A 14,658-nucleotide genomic window follows, 5' to 3' on the forward strand; every position below is an offset into this window, starting at 1 on the left:
CCCTTGTTTATGAATTTGCTAATCTCTATATTCAATCTGAAGAAAAAAATAAAAAATAAAACAACGTCCACTATTGTGTTATATTGTAAAATACATGAAATGTAAGAGAATACCATGTAATTATAAACAGCAGGTGTCACTAGGCTCTTGCTGATTTCGGTCACCTAAGGGGCATCACACAGATAATCTCAATTTCTTTGGTTGGTAAGGTCATGGAGGTAAATCTGTGCCATCGGATTTTGAAAATAAAAAAACATTGAATTCTAGCACTAGATGCATTGAAATAACGTATATCTGGATTTTTTGCCTCTGAATTTAACTCTTAAATGTTAAATAAATCATTTTCAGCTTTATTTTTCAATGTTAAAAATCAAAAATCTAATATTCAACAAATATTTTCGACGTTAAAAAAAGCAACAAATATTTTCAACGTCTCCAAATTCAGCATTAACATCGGGGGACCCAAGGAAGAGCAATCAATCCTAAATGCTAGATTGCGGTCAAGCAAGGAGAGCGAGCGGGTGTTACACAGAATTCTGCGACCCACCGAAAAGTGTGACCTGTGGCTGTTGCACATTTTCTGCAACATGCACAAGTTTGAAACGTATATAGGCATGAAGTCGTTCCTGTGCGGAAACATGCACAAGCTTAAAACGTAACGTTTGGATTGTCATCGGAACTTCGGATTGGGAGCAGGACCGACGGACTGCGGGTGTAAGGTGGACAGGCTTGGGGGGGCCCATGGGAATAAAAATAATAAAATAAAATTTCTTTCGAGATTTCTCCCCACCCCCTAGTGGTAGAAGCCGCACACTGCGCTCAGTGGCCAATTGTCTGTAGGATCTGTCTGCGTCCTGCAAGACGGAGGCGTAACTTGTAGTGGGCGTAACTTGTAGTAGGAGGCGTAACTTGTACTTTTCTAAATCGCGGTCCACGCAAGGTCTTTCTCTTTTCGCGGTAAAAAAAAAAGCCTTGTAGATCACGGTTCACACGAGATCTTCCATGAAGTCGGATCTTCAGATATTGATGTCGGTATTCGGTAAGTAAAAATAAGTGGATTAACAAGAATGATTTTTTTTGTTTTTACAAGCTTAATGAACTCTAGAACTGGTCGCGGATCGCAGAACGCAAGGACTCTCCTGGACGTTAATTACAATTTTAGTTTCAAGTCTCTGTTTTGTTTTGCTACGCTCCCAGTGAGGGAAGACAAACTCTGGCCTCCGTGCGCTCTCTGATCTTGCTACAGTGATATTCATTTGTATCAAGCTTTACAGCCGGCATTTATTTGCAATAGCAAACTTCAATCGGCACCATTGCAATCAATGCTGATGGTGGCATTATTTTGTTAGAAGTTTCCTCGGCAAACCAGTGGGAATGACTGTGGAGTCTTTATGATAATGGTAAGTCGTATTTAAATGTTTTCATGTCTTGCTGTCATTCGTGTGTTCACCCATTCATGTTTTCCTTGTTTGTTGTTTTTTGTGCAGTTGACCTTGTACGTTGCACTTGATGCTCCATTCGACTACACCAAAGTAAGGAAGGATCATTTATATTTAGTGTGATGGAATTTCTAATAACTACATATTTAAAGATGTCACATGCCAGCCCTTAGGAGGTGGTGGTGTATCATGCTGATGGAGAACTTCCAACTGGACAAGTACTTATTTAACATTAGGGCATTTACAGATTCTCACATGATTCAACGTTTATTAGCAGGATTCATGCTTCAAGTCATTGCATTTCTGATTATTTTTTAGCATTTTCCACTCTATTCTCCCTCCAGTACCTCATTTAGCCATGGCAAACTTTTTACACACTGGACCAAAGAATCCAGGGATCTCCTAAAAGGTCCTCGGCAGCCTGTGATGCATCTGAGGAAGCGCAAGTAAGAGGAGATGGAGGTAATACATTTGCCTTTCATAGAATGCCTGGTCATAAACACAGATGATGGTTGCGTTTACATTTGATAGATGAAAAAGTAGACATCGTGACAACAAGATTATTGGCTTTTATTAGCAACACCTGTGCTTACCTTGCTACTTCCTGGAAAAAAAGGCTGCTGCAACATGGGTCCATTAACCAGAAATAAATACCGGTAACATAATTAAAATAGTATGAACACACTATACTGACTTTTGCATGTAAAATCATTGCCATCAACAGTAAGACCTAGCCAGGCAGCATCGCCTAGTGGCTCCGCTCAATTCTCATTTCGTTCCACCACATACGAAGTGAAAGCGGATGGTCATATCAAGCTAAGTAAAACCCCCTCACAACATACACAGCACACTGCCCCCCCTACCCTGTCATTACCAGTAAGATCCCCCCCCCATCATATACAGAGCTACCACAACAGCTCTGCCAATCCTCAGTAAGCCCCCCCCCTCATTCATCGTAAATTGGTCCCATGTCCACCCTACTCCCTTCTGTATCGAAACCACCATGTTGTATTCCCTTGAGTATGCGCCGAAGTAGTACCATTCACAATAAACATGAACATATCTGTTGTAACTCTGCCTTTGTAACTCTGCCTTTGTATTCTATCAGGCCATGAGCTTGGAAGAGCCAGACCCCAAGGTCAGTTTTCTTTGTTATCATCAAATAAGCTTTCTAGTGCAAAAGATTCAGAAAATGCAAACAAGTTTGTGTTGTCTGTTTCAGGCTTTGAGAATGGAGGAAGAGAACCAGTGAAAACAACGGTAACATAATTTACTATACATGTGTTTCTTGTTTATAAACATTGCGCCTGGGAACGCCAATCCGGGGCAGAAAGCAGACACACTCTCATATTCCCAAACATACCTTTAGCATATTTGAGCCTTTGTCTATCTAATCATTTGACTTTAAGATGAAAGCTGATCTCTAAGGTGCTAGCTATGCTTACATTACTTTACGACCTGCCACATTTGAGATGCATACGTTTGAAATGCACACTGAACAGTCACAAAATACTCTATACTGTACAGGCTTGTAGATGTTGCTTGCTTCTTTCTGCCCCGAGTTTGCACAGTGCAACAGTGATGACATATCTGAGAAATCCATGTATCTATCAGTAATATTTATTTTAATTCATTGTTTTCTATCTCATGCAGGACCTTGAAAACATGCAGCAAGCGATCAATAACAATATGTATTCAATAAAATTATTTGAATTATTAATCTGCTATCTTTAATTCTTTGAATTATTAATCTGTCTTTTTGTTAAAGGTATAAAGGGATAAAGTAGGCTAAACTTAAGCAGGTTCCCCACGTTAAACTGCTCCATGCATGTCATTGTAAAATTGTAATAGGCTTCTTTTCTTAAATGCATATGACTCAGGGATGTCAGTTTCACGTAAGGCTATGATTAAGCTAATCAAGAGCATATCAAGATTAAGCTAATCAAGAGCATATTTTTAAATGAGTGGGTCGTGTGCATTATTTTTATATAAGGCCTAATATTTGAGGTCCGAGTTGCGGTCATTTATGTACCCGCGCACCACTGCTACATACAGATCACTTCCGCGATTTAGAAAAGTACTAGACACGCCCCCGACTACAAGTTACACCTCCTGCTACAAGTTACGCCTCCGACTACAAGTTACGCCTCCTACTACAAGTTACTCCTCTGTCTTGCGGGACGCAGACAGATACTATTGGAGTGATCACGCGTGGACCGCGATTTAGAAAAGTACAAGTTACATTTACATTTAGGGCATTTAGCAGACGCTTTTATCCAAAGCGACTTACAATAAGTACATTTGTCATAAGAAGTTCATCAATATATCGCTGTCGGTACAGAAAGGATGTTCATAGAACCAAGTGCAAGTACAACAATCGCTAGGCTAACTAATTCCCCGTGTTACAGCCATGATAGCAGCTACTGCAGTTGCTACACAGTTAAGTACTATAATACAATACAATACAATACAATACAATACAATACAATACAATACAATACAATACAGTGTAGAATGGTGGCCAGAAGGGGGAGGGTGGCTATGCAGTGTCGAGTTGGACTCTGAACAGGTGAGTCTTGAGTCTTTTTTGGAAGATAGTGAGCGACTTTGCGGTCCTGAGAGCGGCAGGGAGCTCGTTCCACCACTGAGGTCCCAAAACCGAGAAAAGTTGTGACTTCGCTGAACGGCCTTTGCTAGCTCTTAGCGATGGCGGTACCAGGCGTCCAGCTGAGGTAGTTGAGCGGAGGGATCGAGCTGGGGTGTGTGGCTTTAGCAATGCTTGGAGGTAGGCAGGGGCAGTTCCATCGACTGCCTTGTATGCCAGTACCATCGTCTTAAATTTGATGCGAGCTACTACAGGGAGGCAGTGGAGCTCCCGGGAGAGGGGGGTCACATGGGAGAAGTTACGCCTCTGAGTACAAGTTACGCCTCCTACTACAAGTTACGCCCACTACAAGTTACGCCTCCGTCTTGCAGGACGCAGACAGACCCTCCTCAATGTGGGAGGGAGACACGCAGAGAGAGAGAGAAGCCACATTCCACCCTTATCTGTTGTTTTGCACCAATCAGCACCCAGTACTGAGGAGGGAGATGGAGAGCGTGTTCTCCTGAGTGAGGGAGAGAGTCACAGGGAGACATGCAGACAGAGGAAGAAGGGCCCAGCCCAGAGGTAATAAATCAGGGGAGAGCCCCCTCGTATTAGAGTTACATGGGGATCGCAGGATTTAGGGATTATATAGACTCCATAACATGAACAATTAGCATTTAAAGTTGTCCACAGCATGCACACCGCTCGTCCACAGAATTACAGGGGTCAACCAGCACTGGGCATCGCAAATTGCTAATTCATGTTATCCACAGTGAAAAAAAAAAAGGGGAAAAGAGGAAAGAACCATAGGCGTTGATTACGCGGGACATGTCCCCCCCACTATTTAAAATCCGAATTTTGTCCCCACCACTTTTAAAAATGTGCTAACCAATTGCGACCGAAAAAATCCCCACATACTCAACCAAAATGAAGACGAAGACATCCTCACAGCATGCACACCTGCCATCTAGTGGTAAATACGCAGATTGCAAACATGTGAAAAACACAGTTTGGTATTGTAGCGTCGGCCAAGAAGAACACAGTCAGGTTTTATGGAAAGTAATTAACCGTCCCATACACCACACGACTGCAGAACCTTTATTTTAATAATGTCACACAACACACACAGGGTTCCTACAGGTTTCTTCAAGTCAAATTCAAGTCTTTTTAAGACCCTTTTAAGACCACTTATATAAAAACGTAATACCTATTTCACGGCCTATTTCACAGACCTACACTGTAAAAAATGATCTGATCAATAAGTTATGATAACTTATTTATTTCAACAACTCTAACTTAAAATAATGTTTTATGACCTTTCAATTCAAATGTATGAGTTTTCAATCTTCCAATTTAGGTTCATAAGTTACTTCAATGAATCACAAATTCCTGGTGCTTGAATGAACTTGCCATTTTAAATTGAGTGCAGTGCAACTGGCGTGTGCGTAGGACAGCTCTTTGCGCATGTGCGAGTCCAGCCTCGAGACGTTGAGATTGAATTTGGAGTTGGCGCCACTCGCCAGCCACCTGCAAGCAGTCGAGACGGCTTTTGGTAAGTGTTCGTGTTTTTCTTTTTATATTTAGAATGTGCGTCGATGAAGCAAATAACTTGATTAACGTTAGCTATCGTTCGATATGTGCAATACTTGTGATATCATTTTAACGAGGTACATTCCGAGTTGGCTGGCTAACGTTACCTTGTTAGCTAACGTAGCTAACGCTAGCAAGGCAGACATGTGCACTTGCCCTTCTACTGTCTATGCACTTGCCCTTCGGCCCTGAGTAATGTTAGCTGCCTGTCGATCATGGCGGCGTGGCCGCTAGCTAACGTTAGCTGGCGGCGTGGCCGCTAGCTAACGTTAGCAGTCCATTGTTTGTAGCTTGGTTGTGCAAGTTCATTACTGTTTGTTTTACTGAACATCGATCGCATTAGCTACACGGATAGCCAGATAGACCCACTTGTCGTGTGTGATTATTTTAAAATGAATGAATTAAATGAGAACTGACTTATTTTAGATTGTCTAAACAAGATAAACTACTTTAAAGACATTCTTTGATGAAAATAACTGCTGAAACCACTAACAAGGACTGGTGAATAGTACTGCGGCCACTATCGACTAATCTAAACGCCTAATTATAGTGTATATATACGTATATATAGTATATTTTTAAATACGTAATATAACGCAGGTGCGCAAGGCAGCCACATGAGACGCCAGCATTGTTTTCAACCGCTCGGTACCGTGCCGTATTAATTCCCAAGTTTTGAAAATAAGTATTTTAAGCGATGCGGTTTTTGATTTGTTTATTTGGTTTTGAACGAATAGTTTTGGATGCATGCATCGGCTTTGAGTTGGTTTGTTACTTTGAAATCGCATACGCTCGCCACACACGCACGCGCGTCATATCAAAGCAGTGAAGGCGGGGGGAGGGGGAAGAAAGAGGATAGCCGATTAACCAGAAGGGTGCGCAGAGGCACATATTTGTGTGGAGGTGAATTACAGTGAGCCGTTTGAGACGGGAGAACAAAAATAAATAGGCGGTCAATAGTAAAAACGATTCGTTGACAAAAAAAATTGCCGTCAACTAATCGCGGCAGCACTAGTGAACAGAACACATGTTAATAAGTTCACTGTATTTTGAACTTGCATAGCAATGAATCATGTCATGGTGACACTACATTACAAAAGAACAATCCAAAGCTTAATTAGTCAAAATAATGAAGTGAAGCAATTCATAAATCCAATTTGTTAGTTAGACTTAACTAGAAATGTGCTCTTGTTCACTTTTGAAATTCACATCACTTAAAGCGTTTCTTCTGTTTTGTGTATTTCAGGTGCTTTGTGAATTACCAGGCTTGGCTACACTTTAGATGAAGTGGACTTGTAAGTTTTGCAATTTTGCCTCATGCAAGCAAAAGGCTATAGTAAATCATTACAAGGACAAGCATGGACGTGGAATAACTGGTTTTAGTTGTATTTACCCTAATTGTTTTACTGTCTTTCAATCCCATGTGGAACTTGTACAACATTTGAAGTGCCACAAACAAGGAACGAGTCCCATTGCTAAACTTCGATGTGAACTTTGTAGTTTTTCAGCGCCAAGCAACATCAAACATTATTTTCTTCATTTAAAGAGACATTTGATAAATAGAGAGACTGTGAATTGCCCGTTTGTGGGGTGCTCTTTTAAATCTAGAGTAGCCTCAACTTTTACTGCTCACAGAAGCCGGCATCATCAGGCTTCTACATTCAATCATTTCAAACCTGAACTTATTCTTCATTGTCCCAGTCAAGATTCTGTCAATGATGAAGAGGATAACTTTGATTTAGAGTCACCAGATGTTTCAGTGACTGAACCTGACTCTCAGCCTACACAGAAGTCAGTTGAGCGCCGAATTGCATCCCTTTTCCTTCGACTGCAAGCCGTCCTTCATGTGTCAAAGTCTGCGATTCAAGAACTTGTGGATGATTTGTTCGATATTGGAGAACGTGCTGGACAAATAACTAGGGAGTCAATTGAGAATGTTTTGAAGGAGCATAATTACTCATCTGAGGAATGTTTGACATCGTTGACTGAAGCATTTCAAAGTGCTAACCCACTTAATTTGCTTTCAAGGGAAGGATCTTTAGGCACCGACTACAAAAGACAGTCATATTACAAAAAGAACTTTAGTGTCATTGAGCATGTCGAATATCTTTTGAACAGACAAGAAAAGTCTCATACTGTTGTCTATATCCCTTTTCTAAAGTTACTTTCCAATCTTCTTAAAAGAGAAGAGGTACTGCAAGCATTAGCGAAAAACAAATCAGTTGAACAGTCTGGCCACTACAAGTCTTTTCTGGATGGTGACTTCTATAAATCGAATGGAATTCTCTCAGGTCGAGAACTAAGTGTAGCTATTACTTTGTATATTGACGACTTTGAAATCTGCAATCCGTTGGGCACATCAAAAAAGAAACATAAAGTCTGTGGTGTGTATTGGGCTATTGGGAATTTACCCTCTAGGTACAAGTCAGCATTGTCATCAATCTACCTTGCTTTACTGTGCAAGGTTGAGCATGTCAGGATTTATGGTTATGATAGTGTTTTGAAGCCACTGATTGACGATATTAAATGTCTTGAAACAGTTGGTGTGTTTGTAGACAAACTAGGGTGTAATGTTAAAGGCACCATCTTGTTTGTTGCTGCTGACAACTTAGCTGCACATTCCTTAGGTGGTTTCCAAGAGTCGTTCAATGTTGAGAAGTTTTGTAGGTTTTGTCTAGTTAGTCGTAAAGACATACAGACGTGTGATGTTAGAACTCGGAACTTTGTTTTAAGGTCACCAGAGTCATTTGATGAAGCTGTAAATGTGTTGAAGCAGAGTGACGTTGCATCTGTTGATGGTGTGAAACGAGACTGCCCTCTCAACAGCCTGACAGGATTTCACACATGCACAGGCTTTCCACCTGATTTCTTGCATGATGTGTTGGAAGGGATTGTACCTGTAGAACTAAGTCTGTGCCTTGCAGATTTGATTTCAAAGAAGTATTTCAAATTAGAAGAGCTCAATAGTGAAATACAGAGCTTTCCTTTTAAATTCTCTGATAAGACAAACTGTCCCCAGAAAATTCCTTCAACTTTTCGAAAGACTGGAACTGTAGGTGGTAATGGCCACGAAAATTGGAGTCTTGTGCGTTTCCTTCCCCTTATCATCGGCCACCGTGTTCCAGAAGGAGATCAAACATGGGAAATAGTCCTTGAACTGAAAGACTTGGTTGAGCTCTTGGCAACTCCATCTTACACTTTAGACTCACTTTGTTATTTGCAGTCCAAAATATCGGATCATAGACAGTTACTACTGACAGTTTTCCCAGATTACAAGTTACGCCCCAAACATCACTTCATTGAGCATTATCCATGCCTAATTCAAAGGTTTGGACCCTTAATAGAGTGTTGGACAATCAGGTTTGAGGCTAAACATTCTTTCTTTAAAAAGGTAGTGCGTGATGCCAATAACTTTAAAAACATTCTGCTTACCCTGGCCTCAAGACACCAACTTATGCTTGCATATTATCTTGAAATGCCTAGCATTTTCAAGCCTGAGACTGAGACGGCAAAAGTGACTGATGTCTGCCTGGAATTCTTAGATGGTGGTGTTAGACTAGCAATCTTGAATAGATTCAGTGATGTTGACACAGTTGGACTGACCCCTAGTATCTTCTTAAATGGAACGCAGTATTCAAAGGGAATGATACTCTCTGTTGGAAGTACAAGTGGACTACCAGACTTCGGAAGGATTTTGGAAATATGCATTGTGCTGGCTGGTCATGTTTGTTTCTTCATTGAGCGTTTTACGACTTTCTACGTGGAGCATTTGAGGAGTTACCATCTCGTGAAAAAAAGCCCTGCTGAGTGTCTCTTGGTGAAACCAGAGGATCTCAATGACTACATGCCACTTGTGTCATACTTCATCCAGGGGCGCCTGTTAGCCACTCCCAGAACCTTCTTGCTTTAAGGCTGCGGTAAGTTTGAGTGTGGGGGTATCTGGGTATAAGTCGTCACTGTTATCCTGCATAATTAACCCTCTTGCAATGTTTCCAAATCTCTCTAGCAGCAATCCAGGTGTTTGATGTCCTGCAAAATAACATTTAACAGCCTGATCCAAAATAATTAACCCTCTTGTGTTTTACAAATCTTTCTAGGAGTAACCATTATTTTTGTATGTATACAGGGGATGAAACCTTTTTCCTTCTCCAATTTCAGGTTGAAGTGATCCACGATGCTGCTGCGAGTTGTCCTCTGTGAAACGGATATCAGACGCCTTTCCATCGAAAACACCCCCCAGAGTGTTGAGGAACTGTGCGAGGTGTTGCGTGCAAACCTTTCCCTGAGAGGTGGGTTTATTTTACAATTTGAGGACCCTGCGTTCAAGGATCAGCTGACCAACCTGACCGACATCCGAGACCTTCCTGAGGAACGAGCAACATTGAAAGTGTTGTTCACAGCTGATGCAGCTCTCTCAGTTTCCACATTGGATACAGCCAGCCTTCCATCTCTCAGTAGTGGGGAATCTGACTCCCAGCAATGGCCTGATCCCTTCCCGATTCCACAGTTCTCACATGACGTTGAACTCACGCTGCAAGAAGCAAATAGAAGATATGCAAAAGATGGATCTGTGATGGTGATTCCTAAAGGTATGAAAACCGATATCCTGGACACACTTGCAGACAGCATGTCAAAGATTAGTCCTTATCCTGAGAGGCAACACTACGAGAATGTTGCAAAGGCGCTTGTGGAGAAGCATCCCAGTCTCAAAGAGCCAGGTTCTGGAAAGGGTTGGTACGGCTGGTTACACAGCCTGAAGTTTAAGCTCGGAAACTATCGGCAGAAGTTAAGTGCAGCTGGATGCCCAGAGGTGAGAGTCAACAAAAGAATAGGAGAAGATGCCAAGGGATCACGTGTGAAGAAGTCAAAGAAGGGCGAGGTCCACTACTGTCCAGATCCCCCTGAAGGACTGAGTGCTGAAGACATGGAAGGGAAGCGGAGGATGATTGAGGTACATCATATACACGCATACACATCATACCTACACTTTGGTTTTGTGTTTGTGAAGCCTACTATTTTGTCTTAGTATGTGTCCTTGTGCTTGTGCAATCCAATCCAGGTGGAAATGCTGAAAAAGGACCTGGATCATCAACGGATAGAGGAGCTGATGTCTGCCACATTCTCCAAGCGCAGAAAGGAGATCGTAGGGGATCAACCTCTCATCGGGGATGTCATGACCAGATGGCCGGCCATGTTCTGTGAGAGACAGGTATCACAATAAACAACTCGCCTGAGATTAGTCACTTAATCCATGTTTGACCGGAAATCAATGTGTGAGCTTCCCTCCAGGAAGAGCTGGATTACATTTTTGCATTGAGTCTTGCAGTTAGTATAACTGAGTGGATGAAAGCCTTTGACAAGACAACCTTAGCTTACCAAATGGTGAAGCTCTTAACCTTTTTGTCTTTTTCTCAGGTTCGGGCGGAGTTCAAAAGAATCGTAAGCACAGACCTTCTTGAGTCATTCCTCAACGGACTTGATGACCTGGTACCAAGACTGCTTGAAGTGTTCGAAGCTGTGACCAAGTCGGGGAAGAAGCCTGCACTGAAAGCCATTTTAGACTGTGTGAAGAAAGATGTGAGTAGACGAGCTGAGAATTCTAAAATTGGGCACCAGGTGTTATGTTTGCAATAAAATCTCATCACTGCTTATATTTGTCTTGTAGAACACAAACGAAAGGAGAAGGACTGCTGCTCTACTGGGTCTGCCACACTACCTATCCGAAGACCCATCCGACATCATTAGGATGTGTGATGTAAGATCTTTTTCTGTCATGCATAATAGCACACATACACACAATCTTTAACACGGATTGTATTAGATCCACTCATGGGGGGTGATAAAGTCCGTGGCAGCCGAATAGTGGTGATGTGGGGAAGAGTGAGGGGCAGAATGGTAGTGATGGGGAGGAGGAGGGATGGGTATTAGCAGTAAGCTCTCAGCATTGCACATAGAATGCACTTGCACACTCACAACGGAAATCCCAAGGAGACTCTTATTAGCCCGAAAGCATGTCAAGGTTTATGATGACAGACTTAAGTAGCTTTGCAGCGCATGTACTTCTAGACCCAAACATTACCACCATTTTTTTCTGTTTTTCAAGGCCCATGGTGAGAGTCTGGCTGCAGCCATGAAGGGGATGCAACTTGGCCTACTGATAGGCTATGAAGGTGACAACCAGGATGCCTTTCCAGAGGTCTTCGATGTGGCAGTTGTGGTTGAAGAAAACATTGTGCTACACAACTTCAAGGATGTGCCATCCAGCTTCACCATGCTTCTGGGGATCATCTACTGCGTTAACCTTGAGTATCCACGAGCCATGAAGTATTCCTTTGAGTTCCTGCAGAAGGTAGTGATGAAGATCAAACCAGATGAGGCCTCTGCCAGAGTCCACGGTGTCCGAAACAAGCTCCTGAGGTATAAACTGTAAAGCATGCCCCACTCGGGAATGGAATGGTAATGCAAAAAAAATTACGTGATTTTGTGTTTTTGTTGTTTTACTGTTGTAGTGTACGTTCATGCACGCAAATGCCCAGAGTGGGAAACTATTGTTGTAATGTATGTTCATGTTGTTTTACTGTTGTGGTGTACGTTCATGCACGCAAATGCCCAGAGTGGGAAACTACTGTTGTACTGTACATTCACAAGCTTGTGTAGCTTTTATTGGCTTAACATTGGTTTTAATAAAAAAAAAAATTGTACTCAAATTTGTGTTTTTGTAGCTAATTGTTAAGTGAAAACAAGACATTATTTTAGATAATCTTAACTTGATAAGCTGATTCAAAGAAATTACTTAATTTAAATTACAAGGTTGAACCCACTAAAGAGGATAAGTGTACGGAATGCATATTGATGAATAAAACACATTCTTAAATTTAAATTACAAGTTGAAGCCACTAATGGGGTTAAGTAAACAGAATACACATAAGTTAGTTCACTTTATTTTGAACTTGCATAGCAAAGTTGAAACGACAATAACTGTTCAGTCATGTTGACTCACAGAAGGTAATTCAAAGCTTATCTAGACTCAAAATAATGAGTTGTTTTTACTTGAAATTTTAAGGCAGCTGGGAAACTTATAATTTTAAGTAGAACCAAGTAGATATTTTTTACAGTGTACCGACAAAGTTTGATGATGTAACATTGCATAAAATGGGTCGCTAGATAACGTAAACAAACGTTAAAAAATAAAATGAAAGTCAAACTTTCTTGTTTTCTGCGAAGATTTTCTTTCGATTTTTCGCGCTTCTGCTTGGCTTGTTGTTTGTGGTCTGTGTGTTCGTGTTGTAGCAACAAGTGCTGTAGCAAAGTGACGTGTGGGACCCAGGGACATATATAGGACCCGGGGAAGCGTTGCATTCTCAATTATTGGTTCCGGTGTTTTGACTCTAGAGGCCACGTTTATAAGTAGCAGGGTAGTTATAGAAACTCAACAACAACGAATAACACAAGCGTCTTCCTGTAACAAACAAACTGTAAACATAGGGCACTCATATCATAGCATCTATATTAACTAGATGCACTACGACGGCGTCTAGAACGTCACCATAGGCTGCCATCTTACCACAGTAGAGCTTTCTGGTGGAATCTGTTGTAGCAGATGTAAATCATTGATCTGCACAAACGCTAATACGGTTATCTCGCGGAAATCTTGTCGGATTTAAAAACGGTTTGGTTTCTTACAAACGTTATTAACGTGTTTATAATTCTGGATGCTTGAACATTTTTAAATTGCAGCTTTTCTCTTCGAAAAACGACTTAATCGTGCAGCTTAGTTGTGTATCACGGGTAGGCTACTATAGCTAGCTAGCTACCCAGTCATTTTACATAGAATTGCCCAAAGAAGGGACGGTTTTGCTGCCTCTGACAGGACACTGCTCTGCAGTGACCACTTCAGGAGTGAGGACTTTGACAGGATGTGGGGGCATTTACACTTTTTACAGCATCATGCCTACAGTGTGCATATTGTAAATAGTTCTCTGCAAACCAATGGTGGCATCATGCCTTCAGTGTGCATATTGTATATAGTTCTCCTCAAACCTATGTTGGCATCATGCCTTCAGTGTGTCTTGAACAGCCACAAAGGTTGCACATATTATATTCATATTTTATCGTATTTGTCTAAATGCATACTTGACTGTAGATAGATTTGAGTGAAGTTACCAACACAATTGATTGCTGAGTTTTAGTAGCCGATATATTGATTTGACATAAATAACATGAATACCTTGTGCATGTGTGTATTTATTGCACCTATCTGTTCTGTTTAATGTTCATTTCATATGAAAACACATGGTTATAATTAAATAAATACATCTCTGTACAGGGTGGGGATTTCAACATGCAGCCTTTCTTGACGTATATTTGTAAAGGCAAGGCAAGGCAAGGCACAATTTTTTATATAGCACATTTTCGTACCAGGGCAATTCAAAGTGCTTCACATGCAAAAATGAAAAATGAATAAAATAGGAAAGCGCATTTATACTCTAAAAGTGTACGTTAAAAAAAGAAAATAGTACAAAGTTAGAGTTTTAGATGTATATTTCAATAAAAGCTGAGGCGAAACAAAAAATGTTTAATAATAAGACCATAAAAACCATGAAAACATAAAATCCCTAAAAGCAGAAAAAGTGTTTGCATAGATGAGTGAGGGGAGAGCTCCAAAGGAATGTTGGGATGGAAAGACCTAGGCATAGGCGAGGGAGAAGAGGTGTGTCTTTAGCCTGCTTTTAAAACAGCTTGTTGTTGGAGCAGTTTTTGTGTACTCAGGTAAGCAGTTCCAAACTTTAACAGCATATGAGCTAAAAGCAGCTTCTCCCTGTTTTGTTCTGGTAATGGGTGGGATCAGGAGGACCCTTTCTTGGGATCTGAGAGACCTGGTAGGGGTGTAGTGCTGCAATAGGTCTTTCAGGTAGACAGGGCCAGTTCCATTTAGAGACTTAAAAACCAATAATAAAATCTTAAAATCAATTCTGAACTGAACTGGTAGCCAGTGGAGGTGTTTAAGCAGTGGTGTAATGTGGTCTGTCCTTTTAGCCCTCA

At 41.2% G+C, this 14,658-nt stretch overlaps 1 protein-coding gene across 1 annotated transcript; it reads left to right on the forward strand.

The window, feature by feature from the left end:
- The first annotated feature begins 8,347 nt into the window (after window positions 1–8,347).
- LOC115556074 (uncharacterized) lies at window positions 8,348–11,422 on the forward strand. Its single transcript, XM_030373196.1, has 4 exons — window positions 8,348–10,567; window positions 10,676–10,825; window positions 11,032–11,193; window positions 11,282–11,422. Exons 1-4 carry the CDS (start codon window positions 9,791–9,793, stop codon window positions 11,420–11,422), a joined length of 1,230 nt encoding a protein of 409 aa, XP_030229056.1. The 5' UTR covers window positions 8,348–9,790.
- The last annotated feature ends 3,236 nt before the right edge of the window (window positions 11,423–14,658 follow it).

The sequence above is a fragment of the Gadus morhua genome, chromosome 12 (assembly GCF_902167405.1).
Source record: "Gadus morhua chromosome 12, gadMor3.0, whole genome shotgun sequence".
Lineage (NCBI taxonomy): Eukaryota > Metazoa > Chordata > Actinopteri > Gadiformes > Gadidae > Gadus > Gadus morhua.

What these genes read in the sequence shown, in the direction of transcription:
- LOC115556074 (XM_030373196.1), top strand. Translation starts at nt 9,791, where the DNA reads ATGCTGCTGCGAGTTGTCCTCTGTGAAACGGATATCAGACGCCTTTCC. An exon ending in GGAAGCGGAGGATGATTGAG is followed by an intron (nt 10,568 to 10,675) that starts GTACATCATATA and finishes AATCCAATCCAG; the next exon opens with GTGGAAATGCTGAAAAAGGA. An exon ending in TAGACTGTGTGAAGAAAGAT is followed by an intron (nt 11,194 to 11,281) that starts GTGAGTAGACGA and finishes TTTGTCTTGTAG; the next exon opens with AACACAAACGAAAGGAGAAG.